Raw genomic sequence first — 23886 nt, forward strand, 5'->3', positions numbered from 1 at the left:
TATTTTCTAACATTATAATATTATATCCCCTCATCTGCATTCAACTATTAACTACAATAGTAGTAATAACTAAAATTTTATACTTTTTAATAATTGTTAAATATAATTCTCAATTTTATAAAAATTAATTAAAGAGTTTTTAATTTCTATAAAATGGTATTAATTAGCACGAATATATATATATATATATATACCATTTTTATTAGGTAATTTACTAACAAAATTACACTAATTTATCTTTTATTTTTCAATATAAATTAATTAATAATTTCATTTTCTAACATTATAATATTATATCCCCTCATCTGCATTCAATTATTAACTACAATAATAGTAATAACTAAAATTTTATACTTTTTAATAATTGTTAAATATAATTCTCAATTTTATAGAAATTAATTAAAGAGTTTTTAATTTCTATAAAATGGTATTAATTAGCACGAATATATATATATATATATATATATATATATATTCAATATAAATTAATTAATAATTTTATTTTCTAACATTATAATATTATATCCCCTCATCCGCATTCAATTATTAACTACAATAGTAGTAATAACTAAAATTTTATACTTTTTAATAATTGTTAAATATAATTCTCAATTTTATAAAAATTAATTAAAGAGTTTTTAATTTCTATAAAATGGTATTAATTAGCACGAATATATATATATACCATTCTGAAAAAAAGTAAGAACTAGAAAAAGTTAACTTTAGACACATGGGCATTTATAAAAAAGTTTCCACTGGACCCATATTAAATTTAATTATTTAAATTAAATATATCAAATAAAACAATACAATATTATTAAAAAACAAAAATAAAAAACCAAAATAATTCATGGTTATAAATTTATAATTGCCCCGTAATTATTATGGGGTGATTCGCTAGTTGATGGATGGATGGAGTAAGATTTGAATGAATGGTGGGCTAGAGTCCAATCTGTGACTATAGATTCTGGTATAACGGTCTGGATTGGAAGCTGCATTCCAAATCGTACATTGGTATGGTTGGAAATTTGGAATTAAATGTACAAGGTTCGAAACTTCCGTCATTCTTTACGACTATAAAATTCCACGTGTCGTGTTTCGACCAAACCAACGTCGACGCGCCGGCGGGAACTGAATAAACAATTATTTTTCTCTATTTATTTTTGACACCCCAAAAATATAAAATATTACGAAATAGTTCTTTTATTTTGGTCGAAGAAAAATAGAAGACACCTTTCCAAGCCACAGCTTTCTCTCTCTTTTTGCTTTTTCTTGCCTCTTTGCCTGTCTTTAACGCCTCAATTTGGATTTTGGAGCCTTTTTATTCCTCAATTCGCGGCGTTGTTTTCGAATTCTCGCCCTAAATCCGATCAACAACCCAATTTCGGCGCTGGATTCTTCTCGAAGTTAGCCAATTACGGGCCTCTAGGTTTTCAGAAAGATACCAATCAGTTCTTTTTGAGAATTCTAGGCCGAAGAGATGAGCTTCCAGGATCTCGAATCTGGTCGGCTTTTGGCTTCGAGGCGTGATTACATCAATGGGAAGCAGGACTCGACGCAGGCCGTTGCTTCCGGCGTGTTTCAGATCAACACCGCCGTCTCCACGTTTCAGCGCCTCGTTAATACCCTCGGGACTCCCAAAGATACGCCGGAACTCCGGGAGAAGCTGTGAGTTCTGTTGCTGCATGTCCCCCTCCACCAATCGTTTTATTTTTTTTTCTCTTTCTTTACATATGCCGAATTACAAGTTGAATTGGGTTGAATTATCCTGTGCGTTTGGTGGTATCTTAACTAGTTCTCCTGCTGTTTTTCCTAAGCATTTGTTTTTCTATTGTGGATGATATTGAGTTGTGGAGGGAGAAGTAATAATTCTGTATACGACATAGCATTCGGTTTAATCTAGAACATAATACTTTTTTTCTTTTTTTACATATTGATAGAATATTTGTAGCCAAAAGATTGAAAGCGTGTGATCGTATTGATTTCTGTATTTCTATGTTTTGAAAACTAGAAAGAAAAAGTAGCTTGAGCTGAGCCAAATTTCTGAGCAGCAAAAATTCTTGATTAATGCACCAACAAGTGGGGGCCGTGGTGGATATTGCTGAAACACAACCTTTTAGTTCAACGGCTAGGATTTTAACCTTTCTGTGATCCAGAACATTTTTCAATAGAAGAATATAATGAAAATAATTCAACTGATAACTTTTTATTGAAAAGGGCTAATGACAAAAATGTTATGATTGTAGCTAACAAATCCATCCAAGAGTTGATACTAATGGTTTAGATGTGGTTGTTGTAGATGTTGTTGGCTATATGTGAACTTTATGGGAAGTGTGACTTTTCTAGACTCTACTATCATCCCTTTCCTTTTGATCAGTGGTATCTATACTATATTCTAAAATGCAGTTGTCCACACTATACTCTTCATATTGCTTCCCAACCCCTTTAGAATTTTGTGTTTTTTTATGAATTTTAAAAATTAAGAAATTAAATATGGGTGTATTTAAGCTCACCCACAACCACTTCAGTTAAGAAACTGAATGTAAGATGGGCATATTTTTAACACCAGTATCACATGGCTCTCTTCTAGTTCAAGTCCAAATACTAAGATAAGGATAATGGTTTTATACCCATACTTCAATTCCTTTTATTTCTTTTTCTTTTCCTCCCACTATTACCTTTTTATTATGTGAATCCCCATTATATCTTTTCCTAAGCATGAAGCTCTCTTTGTCTTTCAAACCTGGTGTATAACATTTAATCCTGCTCTTTGAGTTGAGCCTAAAGTTTGTTGATATATGTCAAGTACTAATTGTCATTCAGGGTAGACATGCTACTGCAGTATGTCTCATTTGCATCCGTGGAGATGTCATTCAGGGCCCATGTACTGTTTCCTGACCTTGATGTCATAAGAATCAGGACCGGCTCGCTTTATCATATTGAGTGAACCGTATGTCTCATTTGGTAAGAGGAATTGATTATCCCATTCCACTTTCTCATCTGGTCACACCAGCCAATTTTTCTAATCACTCTGAGAATTGCATAAGACTATTCCTCAGAAATGATTAGAGGAATCAGTACTCTCAATTTCTGTATTTAAGGGAAACACTTCAAGCTGAGGGAGAAAGCTTCCTTGAATTGGGGGGTGATTCTCAAAATGATTTCTGATGTGGCAGAGACATGTCTGATGTTAAAAAAACCCAAGTGCATATGTTTTGAGAAAATGCCATGTCAGCGTTATTTCACCCAAACATGTTTTTTAGAGAAATCAATGATTTCCCAAATGCTGCAAAATCAATGATTTCTGAGGAATTTCTTTAGGAATCAATTTCTCTTACCGAACATCTTAGTTGTGCCTTTTGATTCTTAGATCCTGTTTATTTGCACCTTAACCATACCTTATAGCTATTTGGGTAAGCATATTTATATCGATGGATGATATCCATGAATAAAATCATAAAAAAGTTGGGTCTTAAGATAAAAGGATAACCAAGTCATTTTAAATTTTTAATAAGATATTATAAAGTTAACTTGAGGGTTTTTAGAAAGTTTGAGGGGTCAATCATCATTTTGTGAAAGGATATTAAAGGCACATTTTTTTTTTTTATTGTAGCATCTCCAGCTAGTGTAGAAAAAGATTGCTTCAGCTTTACTTGAGAAACTGCTTCATTATCTCAATTTAAAATTTCCCTAACTTGGCCTTTTTCTCCATATCCAAATGACTAATTAAGCTGCTTTTGGCTTTGAAAACATGAAAAACCATAAAAGTCCACCGAAGATACTCCCAAATGCAGTCTTAAGCAGTTATTGCTTGTGTTCTAAATTCCACAATCAGTCCTTGGGAAGCTGAAACATTTTCGATAGAGATTGTCTATGACTGCTGGGGTTTTAATTGTGGGGAAATTCATCATGAGTTCTATGGAAGTAAGTCTGGCGGATTTGCTGCCCTCTTTTGAAATTCCTTCATTGATTTGATTTTGAATTCCCATACTTATACAGCACTCCCTCTCGATCTTGCCAGAATTGTGGGCTTGATGGATGTGATCCTGCTCAATTAATTGATGACAGTGACAGAGTTGTGTTTTTCATGGATTACATCCCTAGGCACCAGTTGTCTTCCATCATACACAGATGCAGTAAGCTTATTGTCCATTGTGAAGCACCTTTATAAGTTTACAGCTTGATACCATGCTTCCCTATTTATTAATGTTGTCTCTGCTATTTGGTGTACCTACATTTTTAACATACTGGTTCTTGTCCTCTATGACCTTATTACCTAGATATTGGAGGTACATTGACTTTGTTGAGCTGTAGCAATGGGCTAATTATATAAAAAAGAACTCTTGCTTGAAATAGATACAGAAGATCTTATGTTCAGAAATTCTAGGTTTTCTTGACATTGGCCAATGCAAAGTTGATTGGTAGAATACTTCTCACAAAGTTCCATTTACATTAACATTGGAATGAACTCCACTTTTGTTGCTTTCATACCAAAGAAAGCCGGGGCCTCTCACTCAGCCTATTAGCTTGGTAGGTAGTCTTTACAAGATTATTGCTAAAGTCCTTTCTCTCAGACTCAAGGAGGTCCTCCCTTTATTTCCTTAGAGCAAGGAGCATTCATTAATGGCAAGCTGATAACTGATCCAATTTTAATTGCAAATGAGTGTGTTTAGGACCTGAAAAGGACAAATAAAAAAGGCTGGGTGTGCAAACTAGATTTGAAGCCTATGATAGGGTGGATTGGAGTTTTTTAGAGGAGGTACTAAGGATTGATGAGAGGTGAAGAAAATGGATTAAGGGATGCTTATAGTTGTGTAATTCCTCAATCCTAATGAACATAATGCTTAAAAATTTCTTTCTAGCCAAGAAGGGCTTTAGGCAAGGTGACCCTCTCCCACCCTTCCTCTTTATACAAATAATAGATGTTTTGAGCAGACTTCTCTCTAGAGCTGATGATAGAGGTCTATTAAAAGGACCTTGGGTGGGGAGGAAGTGATGGCCTTGCATTTGTTATTTATGGATTGAAATATTGTTTTCTATGGGACTAGTGATGAATATGCTGTGAGTCATTTACTATTGCTAGTACAATGCTTTGGAATAATTTCCAACCTCAAAGTTATCCTCTCCAAAAGTTGTTTAGTGGGTATTAATCTAGATCAGGGAGTGGTAGAGTGTTTTGCTTCTTAGGGTGTGTGGTTTCCTTGTGGCCTTTGTGTTACTTATAGGCTATCTTTAGGAGGCAATCCCAAGTCACAGAACTTTTGGAATCCTGTAGTGTATATAAATTTACAAAAAAGTTGGATTCTTGGAAAAGGAACTACATCGCTTTAGAAAGGAGATTCACCCGAATTAGGTCTACTCTTGCCATTTTTCCCTTCACTTCCTTAACTATTCAAGATCCTAGCTGTAGTAGCAAAGAGATTCGAGAAGATCATGAAGAGCATTTTTGGGAAGCTAGGAGAATCCTAAAAGATATACCTTATAGACTTGAGAATGGCGTGTACAAGGAAGAACGATGGAGATCTAGAGATGGGTGAAATTGTGAGGAGGAATTTGTCTGTTATGGGTAAGTGGCTATGGAGATTCTTCCTCAAGATGAAGACAAACTAGAATAAGAGATTCTCCCTCGCTGCCAGTTATGACTATGTCATCCACGTAAAGCACTAGCAAAATCTTTTCGGCTTTAGAATCATAGCTAAACACTAAGTGGTCAACTTGACATTGTCTCATTCCGTACTCTTTCACTACTTCATTGAACTTGCCAAACCAAGCAACGGGGGAGTGTTTGAGCCCATAAATTGCCTTCTTGAGTTTACACACCTTACCATCCTCCCCCTGAGCAACAAACCCTGGTGGTTGCTCCATGTACACTTTCTCTAGAAGATCTCCGTGGAGGAAGGCATTTTTAAGGTCAAGCTGAAACAGGGGTCAATCATGCGTAACTATTAATGAAATCAAAATACGAATTGAGCCAATCTTAGCAATAGGGAAAAAGGTTTCCACATAATCTACACCATATAATTGAGAATATCCTTTGGCAGCCAGTTCAGGCTTTCAACCGTTCCACTCTCCCATCTGGTGGATATTTAACAGTATACACCCATTTACAACCAACAACATGCTTACCTGGAGGAAGATTGGTGAATTCCTATGTGTGATTGTGTTGAAGTGCAGAGAGTTCCTTTTCCATAGCTTGATGCCACCCTAGTGAGGTAAGAGCCTCCTAGACATTCTTAGGAGTAGACACAGAAGATAACAGAGAAACAAATTGGCGATGTGAAGCGGAAGGGTGAGAGACAAAAACATAATTGGTTATAGGATGCAAGGTACAACTACGCTTACCTTTCCACAATGCAATAGGAAGATCAAGTTTAGAAAGCAACTCTGGTGTACTTTGCATCCTATAACCAATTATGTGTACCTTTCCACGTTCTTAGGAGTAGACACAGAAGATAACAGAGAAACAAATTTGGCGATGTGAAGCGGAAGGGTGAATGTGTACCTTTCCACATTCTTAGGAGTATACACAAAAGATAACAGAGAAACAATTTGGTGATGTGAAGCGGAAGGGTGAGAGACAAAAACATAATTGGTTATAGGATGCAAAGTACAACTACACTTACCTTTCCACAATGCAATAGGAAGATCAAGTTCAGAAGTCAACTCTGGTGTAGAAGAAACTAGATCTGTAGACAAAGTAGAAGTTAGAGGAGGTGCTGGTCTTTGTTGGTGAGTATACACTTGGCGGATTGGTGGTCATTCAGTATGATTTTGCATTGGAGGAGGTGGAGATTCGGTCACAACAAGAACAACAAGAATGGGATCATCAACTGGAAGAGGAAGAGGAACCTCTACGGGAGAGAGAGACATATCAGGACCTGAGAAGAATGGCACAGGCTAAAAAAATGCAACATCAGGACAGACAAATGACTTTTGAGTAATGGGGTTGTAGCATTTATACCCTTTCTAAGTCCTAGAGTAGCCAAGGAAGATGCACTTAATCGAGCATGCATCCAACTTATCTAAACCAGGGCCAAGATTATGAACAAAGCACACACATTTGAAGATCCTGGGAGTCGAGGGATATGGAGATAGAGTGGGAAACAAAATAGAAAACGGAGAACGACTGCCAAGAATGAATGAAGGCACGTGACTAATGAGGAAACAAGCTGTAAGCACTGCATCATTCCAAAAACGTTTAGGAACATTCATATGATGAGAAGGGACCAAGTTGTTTCAAGTAAATGTCGGTTCTTCCTCTCTGCCACCACATTTTGTTGGGGGATGGATGCATAGGAGGTCTAATGAATAATGCCATGTTGCTCCAAATACTGTTGAAATGAAGTAAGGAAATACTCTCTACCATTGTCTGAATGAAGAATTTTAATTGGAACACCAAGTTGTGTACGTATCTCAGCATGAAATTTTTGGAAAATGGAGAATAAGTCACTCATTTCTTTCATTAAATAAATCCATGTCATTCTTGAACAGTCATTAACAAAAATAACAAAGTACTTGTAACGATTATAGGACTCAATTCTAATCAGACCCCAGACATCTGAATGAGCTAAAGCAAAAGGACTCAACATACGACTATCAACACTGGGATGAAAAGAAACCCGATGGTGTTTCCCATACTGACACGACTCACACTACAAGGAAGACAAACAACTCAATGATGGAACAAGTAGCTTGAGAGCTTTAAGAGATGGATGACCAAGTCTGCAATGCCACTGGAGAGGAGCCAATGAAGTCTGAAGTGCAACTGTGGATCCACCACCATCAAGATAATACAACCCACCAGCTTCATGCCCTCCACCAATTTTCTTCCCCGTCTTGAGATCCTGAAAAGCACAAGAGGAAGGGTAAAAAGTGATAGAACAATTGAGAGACTTGGTTAGTTTACTAACAAACATAAGATTGAATGGAAAATTAGGTATATATAACGCAAAAGACAAGGGAAGAGATGCAATGTCAACATTACTAACACCATAAATGGGGGAAGTAGAACCATTGGCTAGGGTAACATTATGTGATGTGGAGGTTTGAGAAAGGGAGGAAAACACACTTGGAGTCTCGGTTATGTGATCAGAGGCTCAAGAGTCAATTATCCAAGGGGAAGGTTTTGATGCTAGGCAAGCCATACCTGAATGGAATGGGCAAGGGTGGCAATATTCTGTTGTGAAGTAGCTTGAAGGAACCTCTCATACTCATCTCTTGGGACACTCATCATCTCCTTCTCGAAAGTAGTTGTAGATGTAGAAGGTGTTGGATCAACCGGCTGATTATCATTGACTTCATTGCCACCAACAACGGCATGATTAGCCCATGTGGAGGGTGGCCCATGTAAATCATAACAGAAATTAATTGTCCGTCCATTCCATAGTGTGTACATTTCCTAGTAGTGCTTTCTCTTCCTCAATCATGGCCTCCCCTTGAATCACGACCTCCACCAATACCATGATTATGACCAAACATGAGGTTATCACGACTCCCTTGAACTGTATGACATCCTGCTATGTTTGCATAAGCTCCTCCTTGTGCTCCAACAATTGTTGATCTATTAGAAGTTATGGTACCCTTTGTGTGTCCAAGAGAGATCCTATGCAGACGGGCAAACACTTCCTCTAGAGTGGGAAGGGCAGATCCACCCAATATCTGTGCTCTGATAGGTTCATCTTTTGATTTCGACACTACTAAGAACCATGTAACATCAAGTTGCTCCCTTTGTTGTTGCTGAATTTTGACATCTGGAGTTAAGGGATGATAGACATTAAGTTCATTCTGAAGATTTCTCATACTGGCATAATACTCTTAAAGGGTCTAATTTCCCTGCTGCAAACTGAAATACTCCTTATAAAGCTGATAGACTCTCATAGTATTGTCTTGGCCAGAATAGAATTTCTTAGCATGCTCCCTTATCTCCTTTGCTATATCTAAGAACATAAAGTTGACACTGATTTTGGGTTCCATACTGTTGCACAACGGCACAACCACGTCATGATTTGAGCATCTTCCTGCTTCTAGTCACTAAAACCCGGAGATTCAGCTATAGGTTTCTCCTCCCTCAAATGTTTTACCTTCTTCTTGGCCTTAAGAAACACTTTCACTGACTTAGCCCATGGCACATAATTTTCATCGTTGAGTTTAATGGATGTCATTTGCACATTTAAAAATCTAAGGAAATCATCACACTCGATTTCTGGTCACCACTGACATCTCCTATTGACATCATCAAGATTTCAATTCAAGAAACTGGTTCTGCCCTTCTAGAAAAAAAATTATCAATCCAGACACACCTAATGTTGTTATTTGAATACTACACCAGTTCACTCACCACCTTACAGTACCTCCTCATCCAACCACCACGATACTACCTAAACACACATTCGGCCACTGCTGTCAGCATAAAAAAACACGACTTCTAATAACACAAGCCACCATTTGATAAGAAATCCCTCTTGAAACTGCTCGGTAGAGGGTTCAAACCACTACAAACATAATCACGACCACTAGGGCTGTCACACATGGTGACAGCAGTCCAAAAACCACCAACTAGGGCTGTTGCACTCCTCTCTCACCTGTAATCCAGACCATAGTAACCCTAGGAGAACCAGAATAAGTTACCGCAGACCTCTATCGATTACCACAGCCTTCTCTTGCCCTTAATCCAGGTTGCGCAGCCCAGAAAAAAAAATAAAAGGAAAGAAGGGGAGAAGGACTGGTCGTAGTACCAACAACTTGAAGCTGTAGTTTTCTTCTCTCCTGTTTATTGCTCTGATACCATGTGTTGATAGCTCAATCAAACCAGGTTCAGAGATATAGAAAAGAGAGAGAGAAGAAGAAGAAAAGAAGAGAAGAGGAAGGAGGAGAGAACTGTCGTACTGAGAAGACAAAAAGACTCTCCCATCTGACCATATATATATATATATTGTCAATGCATGATACAATGTCTAATATGCCCCTACTTAACTATGGGACACGTAACTTAACACAGTACAAATAGACAAAGCACATCTTAACTTATGATAAAAAGACAGAAATACCCTTCCTTAGCCAACTCTAACAGTTCCATTTGTAGCTTCTATATCCAACGTTTCATTCATCAGGACTCTTATGCAGTCAAACTCTGCAGCAGATGGTTTAGTTAGGAGTTCTTTCCAATACAGGGTTTAGATGAGCCTGATGGGGTATGTTTGTATCTATTTTATCATTGTATTTATATATGTAATTGGTACTTACATGTTTCTTCTCCTGGATTTTGTGGAGCTCTATGTATTTTAATGTTTTCTCCTTTCTGAAAGTTTCTTCTTGAGAAAATGTCTCTTTGTTCTTTTCTTTTCTTTTCTTTTCTTTTTTTTTTTTCTTCCATCTGTTGACATGAGACATGAAACAGTATACTATAAAAGAAGTCAAAAGAAAAGAAGATTTATAGAAACAAATATAGTGACTTGCAGTTTTACTAAGGGATAAATAAAGCCAAGAATAAAAAAAGAGACAGGATGATCAAAATCTGAAGGATGGAGGTATGAAAAGCTTGATGCTTGAAATCCACTAATTTGCATTCCTTTTGTCTGGTTTGGGTAGCTATTTTAGCTACTATTTTTTTAAATGATCATTCTTTTTATTTTATCCGTATGAGAATTCAATTTAGTATCGTCAAATGCAAAATTTTCTACATGGCTCTTGCTTGTGTTTGTAATTTTAAATACACAAATCATTTGAGAAACACAACACCTCCTACTTGAGACATTTTATTTGCTTTTAATTGACTGAATTTTGTTTTCTTCAAATAACAATGGATTGTTTAATTATTGCATGGTGAACCTTTTTTTCCTTGAGTGATATTTGTAATATACTCATATGTTTCACAGGCATAAGACAAGGCTACATATTGGGCAGTTAGTGAAAGACACTTCAGCAAAACTTAAACAAGTTAGTGAAACAGACCAGAGTAGCAAAGTTAGTGTAAGTTCAGATGCATTTTTCTTCTGTTATATAATCTCAAATGGGTTTCTCTTTACTTCCAGATTTTCCTGGTAGAGACAAGATGGTTGGTGGTTAGTGACTAGAAAGGTTTAAAATGTCAGTCATCCAAATATTGGAAACATGTCAGAAATGTCAGAAATATTGTATGAAAATTTTGTAAAAGTTATAGACATGTTGGGAACATTGCAAAATATGCAATAATATATAATGATATTTTATGAAATGATGAAAGAAGATAACCAAAAATTTATTACACAAACGAAAACTAAGATTTAACTTAATGTTTGAAACGAATTTCAAGCTGGCTCAAAGTGGTAATCATGTCCATTAGGCAGGCAATGACATTGCTAGTCAATTTTTGTGTCCACTAGGAAATGTTAGTTCACTAGGAAATATATGTTATAATATTGTTACCAACTTATGTTATAATACCATCTCTTGTACTCCACATGGTGTCCACTAGGAAATGTTAGTTCTAGTAAATTTTTGTGTCAGTAACTATGGAAATGGAAATATTAGGAAATATATGGACATTTGAAACCATGGTGACTAGCATGTTGAGGCAGGTTCACATCTGATTGAGCATTATCAACTGTGTTCAATGCTTTGATCCTCCCCAGACCAAACCCACCATCTGTTAGAGAAGAACACTCTTCTTCCGTACTAAACCTCCACCACTACTTTCCAAGGAAGGCAGTGTTCAAAGCTCTGATCCTCATACCAAGCCCACCATCTGTTAGAGAAGATCACACATTCTTCCATTGAACTAGGTGCACCTTAGGTCTTCCTTCCAACCCTTCTTTTGATGAATGAAAGAGAATTTTATTATCAAAAGATGAAAATATTGCAAACAGCCTAAGGAGAGGCACGAGATGCGACCTCTCCTTATAAAGCGGTTATAGGTACATAGTGCTCGCTCAGACCCTCAGACATCAAGATTAACACCGCAAAGTTGCGTGCGAACAACCCACAGCCAATCCCCATGCTGTGATGAACCCGCAACACACCATCAACCCTGCGATAAACTCACAACGTGTATCGCAAAATTGTGATAAACCTGCGGTCCACCGGGCCTACTCGGTGCCCAAACCAAAGGAAACCATGATCGAACCCATCCAAGTGCCTCAAGCCTACTCGAATGTGTGATGAACCTACGCCCACCAAAGCGTGTGATAAACCAGCAACTTGCAAGCCCACTCGCGACCCAGATCAAGAGAAACCCAGGCCAAGCCCATGGCGAGGCCCACGTGCGCTCGAAGGGACATGGAACCTGCGACAGCAAAAAGACGTGGCAAAACGCCACGTGGAGTCAACAAAGTGGCGCCCGCCAAGTGATGATGTCATCAATGCCATGTCAATTAAGTTAAACCGTGCAAAAGGTAGTAGCACACGTGAGTAATGAGGAATCTTGAGGAGAGGGAAAGCCAATCCTCGGGAAGATCCTCATGAGACACGTGGTGAAAGCGAATCCAATATTCCCTTTCCCGATACGTTGCAAATACTCTTATCTCCTACCTTTTAGGATCTCAGGATCTCCCCCATAATTAGAGATCCTCTTCGTATTGAAATTTATTTGATCCTTAGCATTTGGCACCCATCACTCAAGTACACTCTCTCTCCGCTCCCTTGCCTCAGTATCCTTAACCCCAAAAGCCTATTCCCCTACTCACCGGGCCTCTCTCTGTCTTTCAAAGAGACCACTCCCCAACCAAGCCTTACCCCACCTACAGCGGGAATTACATCAAACCAAGAAAACACATTACAAAGCATCCCAGTACAACTGTTCCCTATTGGCCACTTGTTTAGCAAGACAATCAGCTAAAGCATTTGCTGACCTGCCCAACCAATGTAAGTTACCATTCATATTCCTTGTTAACTAGTTAGCTTTCCTGAAGATGCCCCTGTAGCACCATATGACTGAAACCGGATCTGTCACCCACCCCAAGACTTTGAAATCTCCTTCAATTATTAGGTTCTCGATTCCAAGTTGGTTTGCTACCTGAATGCCGTGTATAGCCACTAGTAATTCAGCCCTATTAGAGTCTCCTATTCCCATTAGGCAACAAGGCTAAAATGTTTCTGCCCTTATCTTCTCAATACCCCTCCTATGCCAGAAGGGCCTGGGTTGCCCAGCTACTTCCATCAAAATTCAGCTTTACACAACCTTCAGGAGGACTCCACACTGTAGTAATTCTATCCTTCTTGGAAGAGCTATTTGCCAGGGCTAACCAATTCCTCCAAAGATCATTGAAGGAAAAGGGTTAAAAGGAGTCCAAAGATCTTAACCAATGAATTGCCCTAGTAAAAGATGCAATCCTTGACATTTAGGAAGCTTCTTACCTCTGTAGTTAGGTTCCACCTGCATCCAAACACTGCAAAGATCCCATTCCAAATAGCAACAACAAAGAATAGATAAAAGTAAGTGGGAACAATCCTCACCATTAGCCCTGCAAAGTATACACCAAGTAGGGGGGACAACACATGAAAGGCCTTTTCTTCTACAAGCAGTCTAAAATATTTATTTTTCTACAAAACACCTCCCAGCAAAACACAATAATTTTAGGGGGAACAGGCCTAGTCTAAATCTCCTTAACCAGGAAGCCTGACTACACAAAAAAAGAGCAAAAGGACTTAAAGAAGAATTTGGTCCCCCCATCCAAAAGGTTACTTTACTTGTGTCTTCCTTCCAACCCTTCCATAAAATGTTTTACATTTTTGTTCCAATTTTCCAGCTCCGCTGCAGGTATGGGAATAATGACAAGTAGTAAATGTGAAGAGAAGAGAGAACAATCCAGATTAATGTTAGCTTTTGTTTGGTTGCCCCTTAGATGAATATTTGGTCTTCCAAGTAGCCAGTCTCTGATCTATTGCTCCAGTATGGGATCCCAAATAACATTTGAGATGCATTTTCCCCTAATGGCAATCCCAAATATGCCATTATATATTGGAAAAACCTTGTGCTTATGTCCCTTAAAACCTTTAAAAATCTTGTATATTGAATAACTTTCTATTTAATTGTTATTTTTTTGTAGATGGATGCTTCTTTTAATATGGAGTTCTTGTGCTTAAATGTTCAAATTGCAGGCAAGCAAGAAGATTGCTGATGCTAAGCTTGCAAAAGATTTCCAGGCAGTTCTTAAAGAGTTTCAGAAGGCACAACGGCTTGCAGCTGAGAGGGAAACAGCATACACCCCTTTCATTCCCCAAGCAATACTTCCTTCCAAGTAATTGTTGAAACTATTTCCCCTCCCTCTAGTGAATGCAGAACAATATCTATGTGTAATATAATGGTTTTATGTCAAGAGATGAGCATAGCTGTCAAGTTAAAAATAGTTTCTGAAACATGATAGGTTGGAAATATCCATCAATTCATTTTAATCTAGTGGATTAATGTTTGGTAGTGATGAAAATACGATGGTTCTGTATGGTTTAGATGCATATTTTCCCTAATATTATTCTTTTAATCATTTTGATACAATTATTCTGTTTGATTTAGATGTAAATATTTTTCTAATATTATGCTTTTAATCATTTTTGATACAGCTACACTGCGAGCGAGCTTGACATAACTTCAGATAAGAGCCCTGAAGAGCGTGCTCTTCTTGTAGAGTCTAGAAGGCAAGTTTAGCTCCTGATCTGTATTTGTTGGTATGCTAGTTTATACATTGATTTTTCTGTTCTTCATACTAAAAATATTATTATCATATCATTATCAATGCTCATCAAACTAGTTGCAATGGCCTTGTGTTTCTTCCTTCACCTAAATTGTGTTTTATGTTCTTTTGGATGTGGTTCTTATAATGAGGTTCAATGAAATGATCCACAAGAAAAGCATATGAACATGACCTTCAAATTAAAAAAGATGAGGTAGAGAGGTAATAGGAGAAATTGCAGGTGAGAAGGCACATGATAAATTGGTCAGAGGAAAAAACTCCAAAGAAAGAAACAACCAAGCTTAGCTGAGGTTTTTGTTGGAAAACTTCAAAAATTCCAGTTTTTGCCATGCCAATATTCTGGTATTGGAATTTAAATCCTCACTTGTGAGCCACAGGATCCTGCCTGTGGATTGCTATATGATCACAGTATCAGTTTAATGGTCATTTAAAGGCAAAGCTTGTAACTTCTCTTCAGTGTTATCAATGTTTCAACTAATTATTGACTAGTCAGTTGAGGGCCAGATAACTGCATCACTAATTAGTCGGTCAATACTCATGGGTTGCCTAGGATGACTAAATATTGACTAGTTCAACTAATTGATTAACCTAACACGGTCAACCACAAAACCATTTTAAAGCTTTATTTGTCTGTTTTTATTTCTAATTGTTTGAAATGATATAAAATAATTTTTTACATTTTTTTTCATATTGATGCTGTTAGTTTATATATTTGTTTGTGATAAAACAGTATTGGATGATGGTATATAAAATAAAAAACATAAAAATAAAAGAAGGCAGTGGAGAAGTTCTTTTAAGCTTTCTTCTACTCAATGGTGTGTTGGTGTGGAGTTACCACAAATAAAGGGCACATTAAATAGTCAAGGTTGCACTTTTTCTTTGTTTTCAAAACAAAGACTGTAAACTAAATGCTAAATGTCACTTTTCTTGCATAATTACTGTTATATTAACTTATTTATGAAATTGCATCAATATCTTAATGTAGAACATATCTTTGTTTTCTTAATCAACTAGTCATCACGTCAACTCATTGCTTCACTGTATTGATAGCACTGCTTTTATTGAACATATATATCTTGCCACCTTCAACCCCTTATGGTGGGACAAGGCTTTGTTGAGTTTATTTGAGTTGAGAAGTCTTGCCACCACATTTATTCAATCAATTGGCTAGTTCATTACACTTCCTTGGTTTTAGGAGAGGTCATGTACTCTGAAAACTTTTTCTACCTACTCTTCTATGGGGAAGGGACCTATCAACTGTATTTTGACAACAACAGGAATGTGGAGGAAACCATAACCAAGTATTCAGCGCAGACCTACCTTTGATATTGTTGTTAGGACTTAGGGTTGTTTATTCTAGATATATTATCATCAGGAGTACTTGTGTAATTTTTTATATCTTTTAAACACCCTAATATATAAGTCAGCCTGAGGATTGCCACTGACATCTTTTGCCAAACATTCTCTTTCCCTCTTGGGCCTTGTTCGTTTGTAATAGTGCAGCTTATCTGGGTAAGTGCACTTACCTAGGTAAATGTTACCCAGGAAACATTTACTTGGGTAAGTGCACTTACCCATGTTTTGATTTTCAGGATTCCCAGGTAAATAATAAAAGGACATTTCTACCCACAAAAAGTAACTATTAAAATGGGTAAAATGGTCCCATCATGTTTTTTAAAAAATTCTCTTAGATGGGAAAGTTACCCACCCACCTGGGAGATGGGTAAGTTTTACCCAGGAAAATAAGGGTAACTTTACTGCGGGGCCCATTGCTTAATGCAAAAAGAACATAGGAAAGTTGGTCAATGGGAAAAAGATACCTATTGACCAACTTTCCCATGCATATTTACTTGCAAACAAACAGGGCCTTGTTGTTTCTCTTCTCCTTCTCTTTGAATCTACATGGTATTAGAGGAGGATTGACAGAAGTTTGAAGCTCGTATGCAAATTCAAAAGTAGGGGTTTTCTAGTCAAGAATAAGATTTAATGAATGTTAATGGGAGTTAATACCTTAAATATAATACTTAATGCAACGGATTTGAATGAGGAGAAAAGTGTTGTTTAAGTTACATTTTTAACCTTACAAATAGAGAGCAACCAAATTTAAAAATTGGGGGTATTTTAGACAAGTAAAAGTTCCACTCATTTACAGTTTTAATCAACGATTTAAAAGGTGCGCCTAGGCACACAGGCGAGGCACATTTTATGGTAGGCGCCTCGCCCAAGTCCTAGGCTTCCAAAAGACGTGCGCCTAGTGTGTCTGATGCGCCTTGTGCCTTGGCCCAGGTGAGCGCCTTTTGAAAATTGTACGTGTTTTTGCCTTTTTTGAACCTACTGGCTGGGCTAGGGGCGAAGCCCCCTAGAGTTCTAACCACACCCTTTGAGGCAAGCCCGACCACGCTGCTCTAGTTTGCTCACTCACCGAAGCTCTGAGAACCCCCTATTTGCTAATGTTGTTCATTCATTCATCTTAACAAAATATCTTATTAAAAGGCAAATAAAATTATAAAATCATTATTTTTGTGTGAGAATTTAGAATTTAAGGCCCTAACATGGACTTGTTTGGGCTTGCCTCGAGGGGCGTGGCACAAAGGTGGCTTGTAGAATTAGGAATGTAATATGTTTTACATCACATTAGCTATTTGAAGTAATGCAATTGAGAAAAAAAAGAGATTGGGGGCTTGACATGCTTTAAAATGCTTTATATGTTTGATTTTATTTTTAAATTTTCATTTGAATATGCTTTACATGTTATGTTTATGAATTTTAATTTTAGATAATTGGTTCTTTAAGCCACTAATTTTAAAATTTAAGTTTATATTTCTTATTAATATTATGTTTAATATTTTTGCATTTTTTTGAATTTTCTAACATTTTTTTTATTCTTTAGCAATTTTTTGTATTTTTGCGCCTTGCTTCAAAAAGGCACGCACCTTGCCTTGTGCCTTGTGCCTCAAGTGCAAATTGGTCCTTGCACCTTGCACTTTTAAAACACTGCTTTTAATAGTAGTATAGATATAGATTTGCCAAAGTAAATGTCATTTTACAAGATTTATATCTTTCCAAATTTATGAAAAAGGATTTATATTTTTCCAAATTTATTATTATTAAATTACTAAAATGTGCAGATTTTTCTTGGCATAATTTGTTAAAACACATTATCTTACATATTTTAAAGTGTTACACTGTTAATGCAATTACATCTAGAAGTATTTGCTATTGGGCATGCTAGGCATATACAGGTATCTAGGCATAATAGCATGCAACCGGATGAAAGAAGTATGTTGGTAAGTGGGGTAAGTTAACCTTTCTCTCTTTATTGCAACTGTCATTATCTTACTCTATAATTGGAAGTAGTCTCTTTTTAACCAATCAATAAAATTGTTATTTGTTAATTATAAAAAAGAAATGACGCTTGGTTTCAGAGATTAGCAAATGGTTTAGGTGATTACCTAGCTAAGCAGGGAGTCAATGGACAACATCTTTTCTGGGCTTGTGATATGAAGTGTATGGGTGGGTTGGGAAGCTAGGGCTGTATTGTTCTCCTCTTGTTGTACCTCTTTTAATTAATGAACAAATTTTCATTGTGTTGCTGATAAAAAACATGACACTTGGCTTCAAAAACTAGATATAGAAACATGATATGGGCATAATAAATGGGATACCTGTATCTGTATTTCTGTCAGATTGCAAATGGGAAGTGATTGAAACCATGGAAAATCCTATGAAGCAATCAGTCTTTGAGACAATTCCAAAGTTTAGTGGAAGGGCAATCAATCTACTTTCCCATGGGCCCTAACCATCAAATAAAGTGCTTAATAATGACTTTGGCAATCTGTGGGTGTTGAGTTTCATATGCAAACACATTGATGCATGTGTCTGTCTACCAGCTATATGTAGAGAAAAGTGGAGCACCTCCAGCCTTTGGTAGGGTGCTATCCTGTACAATGTTTCATTAGATAAAAGTTAGTAAGTCATTTGTTCTTTGAGTTGACAATTCATTGAAGTGTTGAATATAGGATTTCCTTGTTGGATAATAGTGCAGTAGCTTCAACTTCTATTTGTTTTGTGCTTCAGGCAGGAGGTCTTGTTACTAGATAATGAGATTGTTTTCAATGAGGCCATCATTGAGGAAAGAGAGCAAGGGATCCAAGAAATACAACAACAACTTGGTGAGGTGAATGAGATATTCAAAGATCTGGCGGTACTTGTTCATGATCAGGGAGCAATGATTGGTCAGTCATTACATCCTTTTTTTTGGGATTGATCTTGTAAATCTTTGTCTATCATGCTATACTAACTGTAATGAACTTCTGTACTTGCAGAGGAAATTGACTCTCATATTGAAAGATCTCATGGTGCAACTACCGAGGCAAGAAAACAACTTGCAAAAGCATCCAAAACCCAAAGAGCAAATTCATCTCTGGTAAGTTTTACTGAGTTTTGTTTTTAGAAAAATATACCATGGCTCCTGCACCATAGACATCTTGCCTCTCTTGTTTGGACTTTCGGCTGTAGTGTGACACCAATGAAGCAAGATGTTGAACTTGGAAGGCTAATTTACACACACAAAAACACACTCTTATTGAATCCATTATTTAAGTTATTTATGTTTCTCATCATTAAATTCCACTAAATAACCATACATAATAATCTTAATAGAATAAAACCTACTTGCAAATGAAACTTTTTTTGTTTAATTTTGTCTAAGTGGTAGCTAAGCAGTTCAACCATTTGGATCAAATAGTTTAGCCCATGAAGTCATAATTAAATAATAAAAGTTTACAAAATAGATAAAAAAGCAAAAATAGAGAAAATAGAGAAACTTGTAGAAAATTTTGGGCACAAATGAGGTCTTCGATGTTTGGAATTTTTTAACTAAACAATTTGAGCATTACTTTTTAGCATGGTTTTCAAAATCGGACCAGACCGGATGGTCGGATCGGGAAAATCGAGAACCAGTCAGGTGACCGGTTCCGTTTTATCCCATAACCATTATTTCCCCCAAAACCATTGATTTGGTCAACAAACCGCTAACCTAGGCAGTCGAATTGTTCGATGGTTTGGCCGGTTTTTATTTTTTATTTTTTTGTTAGAACGGGTCGTTCGTTCGGTTCAAACGGTCTGATTGTTCAACTCGGGAACCAGACCCCTGACCGGTTCGTTGTCCTGGTCGGTTTTAAAAACCTTGCTTTTTAGTCCATTATGTTCCCTGTTATTAAGTCCATATTTAAGGTATTATCTCCCACTCTCGTTGAATCCTATATTTAAGGTGTTTATGTTTCTTGTCATTAAAAGCTACTAATTACAATAATTTTAATAGTATAAAACCTATATTTTTAAAACAAACCTAGAAATGAAACCATTTTTTTTATCTAGATGGCAGGTAAGCAATTCAATCATTTGGGTCAAATGGGTCCACTCATGAAACCATAATTAAATAATAAAAATTTAAAAATAGATAAAAATGCTAATAAAATTATAGAAATTAAGGAAAACTTCTAGAAAATTTCCGACATAAATGTGGTCTTGGATTTCTAGACTTTTTCTTGACTAAATACCCTTCCTCTTGAATTTCGTCCCTCTCCATTGTGAGGGTAGAAAACATAATTTGAACACAACATTTCAGTCCATTGTGTAATTGTGTTACTTCTCATTAAGTCCCATATTTAAGGTATTAACTCACTCTCTCTCTCATTGAGTCTTAAATGTAAGGTATTTTTGTTTCTCACATTAAATTCGACTAATTATGATGGGTTTTCACCAAGGTTCATCACTTAGCCTTATTCATTTGCACTGATCAAAGATGAATTGACTAAACATATACTAACATGAGCCATTGACATGCATAGAAGATGATCGACAACACCCTTAATAATTTTTTTGCAAGTTGAAGGGGCTAGGGTAGACTAAAAAGGACATGGGTTGAAACATGGGTTGAAGTAGTATGAAAACAGTTTAAGCACTCATACTTTAACAATGAATATGCTATTAAATAGAAAACAGAATGACAAAATAAGACTCATGTAGTTGACTCCATGTAGTTGGGATGATGCTTGGACGATGATGATTTAATTCATTCACAATAATTTTAAAATATAGAAACCTATATTTTTACAATTGATAGGAAATGAAACCATTCTTTTCCATCTAGGTGGTGGTTAAGCAGTTCAAACATTTCAGTCAAATTGGTCAACCCATGAAGCCATATTAAATAATATAAATTTAAAGAATATAAAAAATAAAAAGTACAAAAATAAAGAAAACTTCTAGAAAATTTTGGGCAAAGATGAGATCTTGGATTTTGGATTTTTTTAACTGAAATTGCCTCCTTTTTAATTTGGTCACTCTTTATTGTGAGGGTAGGGAATCTAATTTGAAGTTTTGAACGCTACTTATCATTTGATTGTGTTCTCATTTAAGTCCTATATTTAAGGTTTCTTTTTGTTTCTCATCATTAAATTCTGCTAATTAAATTCATACACAAATTTTAATAATATAAAAACATATATTTTTAAAACTGACCTGGAGTTGAGCAGTTCAACCTTCTGGGTCAAATTTATAGAAATTTTGAGCATGTCTTTAATAAGACATCTGTCATATTAAACAAGAATATTTGTGAAAAATGAGAATTATGATTATTTATGAAGGAAATGGCTAAAAATACAAAAATAAAAAACAAGAATTAATGTTTTACCCATAGCCCATTGACTTGGTCAAGTAGTTCATCAATTCAACTAGTAAGATCATCTAGTTGTCAACCAAGTCGATGGTCTTTTTTTGTCTGGTGAAAATTCAATCAATTTGGCTGTTCAGGTCAATCACAAGTTAAATTACAAGAATATTTGAAGAGGTCTTTAGGCTGAAAGGAAAAATCCACCAGTTCATCGCGTTCCAAATTGTCTTTGTTAAATGAGTTCTGATAAAAATTTTTCATTTATTTTGTTAACGATATATGAAATTTCCCCATGCCAGACATGCCTGCTATTGGTGATATTTGGGATTGTTCTGCTCATCGTGATCGTAGTCCTTGCAGCTTAATCAACGAAATTGTTGTCCTTACCACATCTGTTCGGAAACGAGGTCTGATGTCTTAGCTATGTTTTAGTTATCATGTTTTGCAGGAGGTCTTGGCTTGGTTAGATTTATCTTGACTATAGACCTCTTTCAAGCTAAGAAACATATATTGTAGGTCATTGGTTGTGTATAATCTTTAGTTGCTTTCACTTTTCTTTATTCCATTTCTATTCAAGTTTTTGTATTTGATAGTTGTAATTTTGAAGTTTTCAAGCGTTTGTGTTTACCACATTGTTGAATGATCAATCTATTATCAATAAATTCAATATTCTTTGTTTCTCCATTCTCCTTGCTAAAAATACACAATAATTTTAGGAGTATAAAAACGTATATTTTTAAAACCAACTTGGAGGTAAGCACTTCAACCATTTGGGGTCAAATTTATAGAAAATTTGATCATGTCTAATAAAACACATTTGTCATATTAAACAAGAATATTTGTGAAGAATGAGATTTATGATGGAAATGGCTAGAAAATACAAAAATAGAAAGCAAGAATATTATTGTGTTACCCAAGTAGGAACTAAAAAAAAGTCATATCCAAGTTAGTCAGCAGTTCAACCAATAAGGTCATTTAGTTGTTAATCAAGTCATTTTTTTTTTCTAAAAAAGGTCTTCGGATGAAACATAGTAAGAAATTTGTCTAGTGACAATTCAACCAATTTACTTGTCTTTGTTACATGAGTTCTGATAAGAACATACACACACATCCCTCTTTGATGCTAGCAATATATATTGTGAGGTATTGGTTGTGTATAATCTTCAATTTCTGCTTTTACTTGCGTGGGGGGGTGGGGAAGGGATGTTTCTATCCCCTTTCTATTCTGATTTTTTGTGTTTGGAAGTTGTTATTTTGAAGTTTTCAGGTGTTTATGCTTACCATATTGTGGAATTATCAATAAATTCAATATTTTTTGTTTCTCCATTCTACTTGCTATTTCTTTGTTTTGCTTACGCTATTGGTCCTGCTCTAATGGCTTACCTTTGTGGTAGTGCACTTTACAAAATAGCTAGGGGTGGCAATTGGGCAGGTTGGGTTGGGTTCAGTTTGGGTTGAGCTTCAACTCAGCCCATCTGACCCACCAACCCATTAATGACCCAGTTAGATAGAATTAAATGGGTTGGGTTTAACCCAAACCCACCTTGACCCAACCTAACCCAACCCAACCCATTTAATTAGATAAAATAATGAAAATTACACAAAAATAATAGAAATTGCAGGAAATAAAATAAAAGTTAAACAAAACACCAAAAAAAATGCATAAAACTAATAGAAATTACATAAAAAATATTGAAAAAAAAAAACAAAAATTGCAGCTTTCATTTTATCCTTTCTATACATGTGAATAAACAATATTACCGTAAAAATTACAACAGTAAAATTGGATAACACAAACTATTTTGGATTGTCCCAACCTGCCAGGAAGTACAAGAAAGACATGCACATCAAGTCCCAGGAAGGAGATATCAATCTTATATTTAAGGGGTTTTTACCATTCAGTCCACTCCTAGGTGGAGCTACTAGTAGACTAGGGGTGGACATCCTGCCCATGGATTAATTTCAACATTAACAATTTTGACATTAACACATGAAAAAAGAAGTTGATGGCATGAATTTGTATATCAATGTCCCAGAGCAAGATGAAACCACATACTGATTAATCTACTCAACAGAAAAATGCAGCACAAAAATGACATGAGCTCAATCTTGACACTTACTTTTATCCCTTTTCTGAATTAGAAAGTACTTCGAACACAGGCAACGTTAACTGCCAGCCTAATGAATAACTTTCTAGGAGTTTAAATTTAAGAAATCTCAAAGGCTACCTCAGGATTGTTTTCAAGAGCAATATAAGAATGTAGTTTCTTTAAGCCTAGGGGCCTAGGTAACAACATATAAACTCTCTAGGTGTGTAAACCAAAACTTACATAAATGGCCTTGGTCATCAAAAATCAGGTATCATTTTAACTCCCCTCTTAAATACCATAACAATAGGAGATACCGAGCTACATCTTGTTTCTTTTAAATGAAAGTGGGCTTAATTACAAGCTTAGATAACATAGTTAAAAAAGATATTATTAGGCCTACCTAAGTTTTTTTAATCAACCTGGGACAACTATATTGGGGATCAGCGTTTTATAAGGA

At 36.0% G+C, this 23886-nt stretch overlaps 1 protein-coding gene across 1 annotated transcript; it reads left to right on the forward strand.

Moving 5' to 3' along the window:
- Positions 1–1186: 1186 nt before the first annotated feature.
- Positions 1187–22023, forward strand: LOC148843723 (syntaxin-22-like). The gene is made up of 7 exons (XM_088958465.1): positions 1187–1668; positions 10875–10968; positions 14074–14213; positions 14533–14611; positions 18745–18898; positions 18989–19089; positions 21639–22023. Exons 1-7 carry the CDS (start codon positions 1481–1483, stop codon positions 21702–21704), a joined length of 822 nt encoding a protein of 273 aa, XP_088814591.1. The 5' UTR covers positions 1187–1480; the 3' UTR covers positions 21705–22023.
- Positions 22024–23886: the final 1863 nt, after the last annotated feature.

This window comes from Nelumbo lutea, chromosome 8 (genome assembly GCF_056320005.1).
Source record: "Nelumbo lutea isolate HS-2025 chromosome 8, American lotus-T2T, whole genome shotgun sequence".
NCBI classification, from domain to species: domain Eukaryota; kingdom Viridiplantae; phylum Streptophyta; class Magnoliopsida; order Proteales; family Nelumbonaceae; genus Nelumbo; species Nelumbo lutea.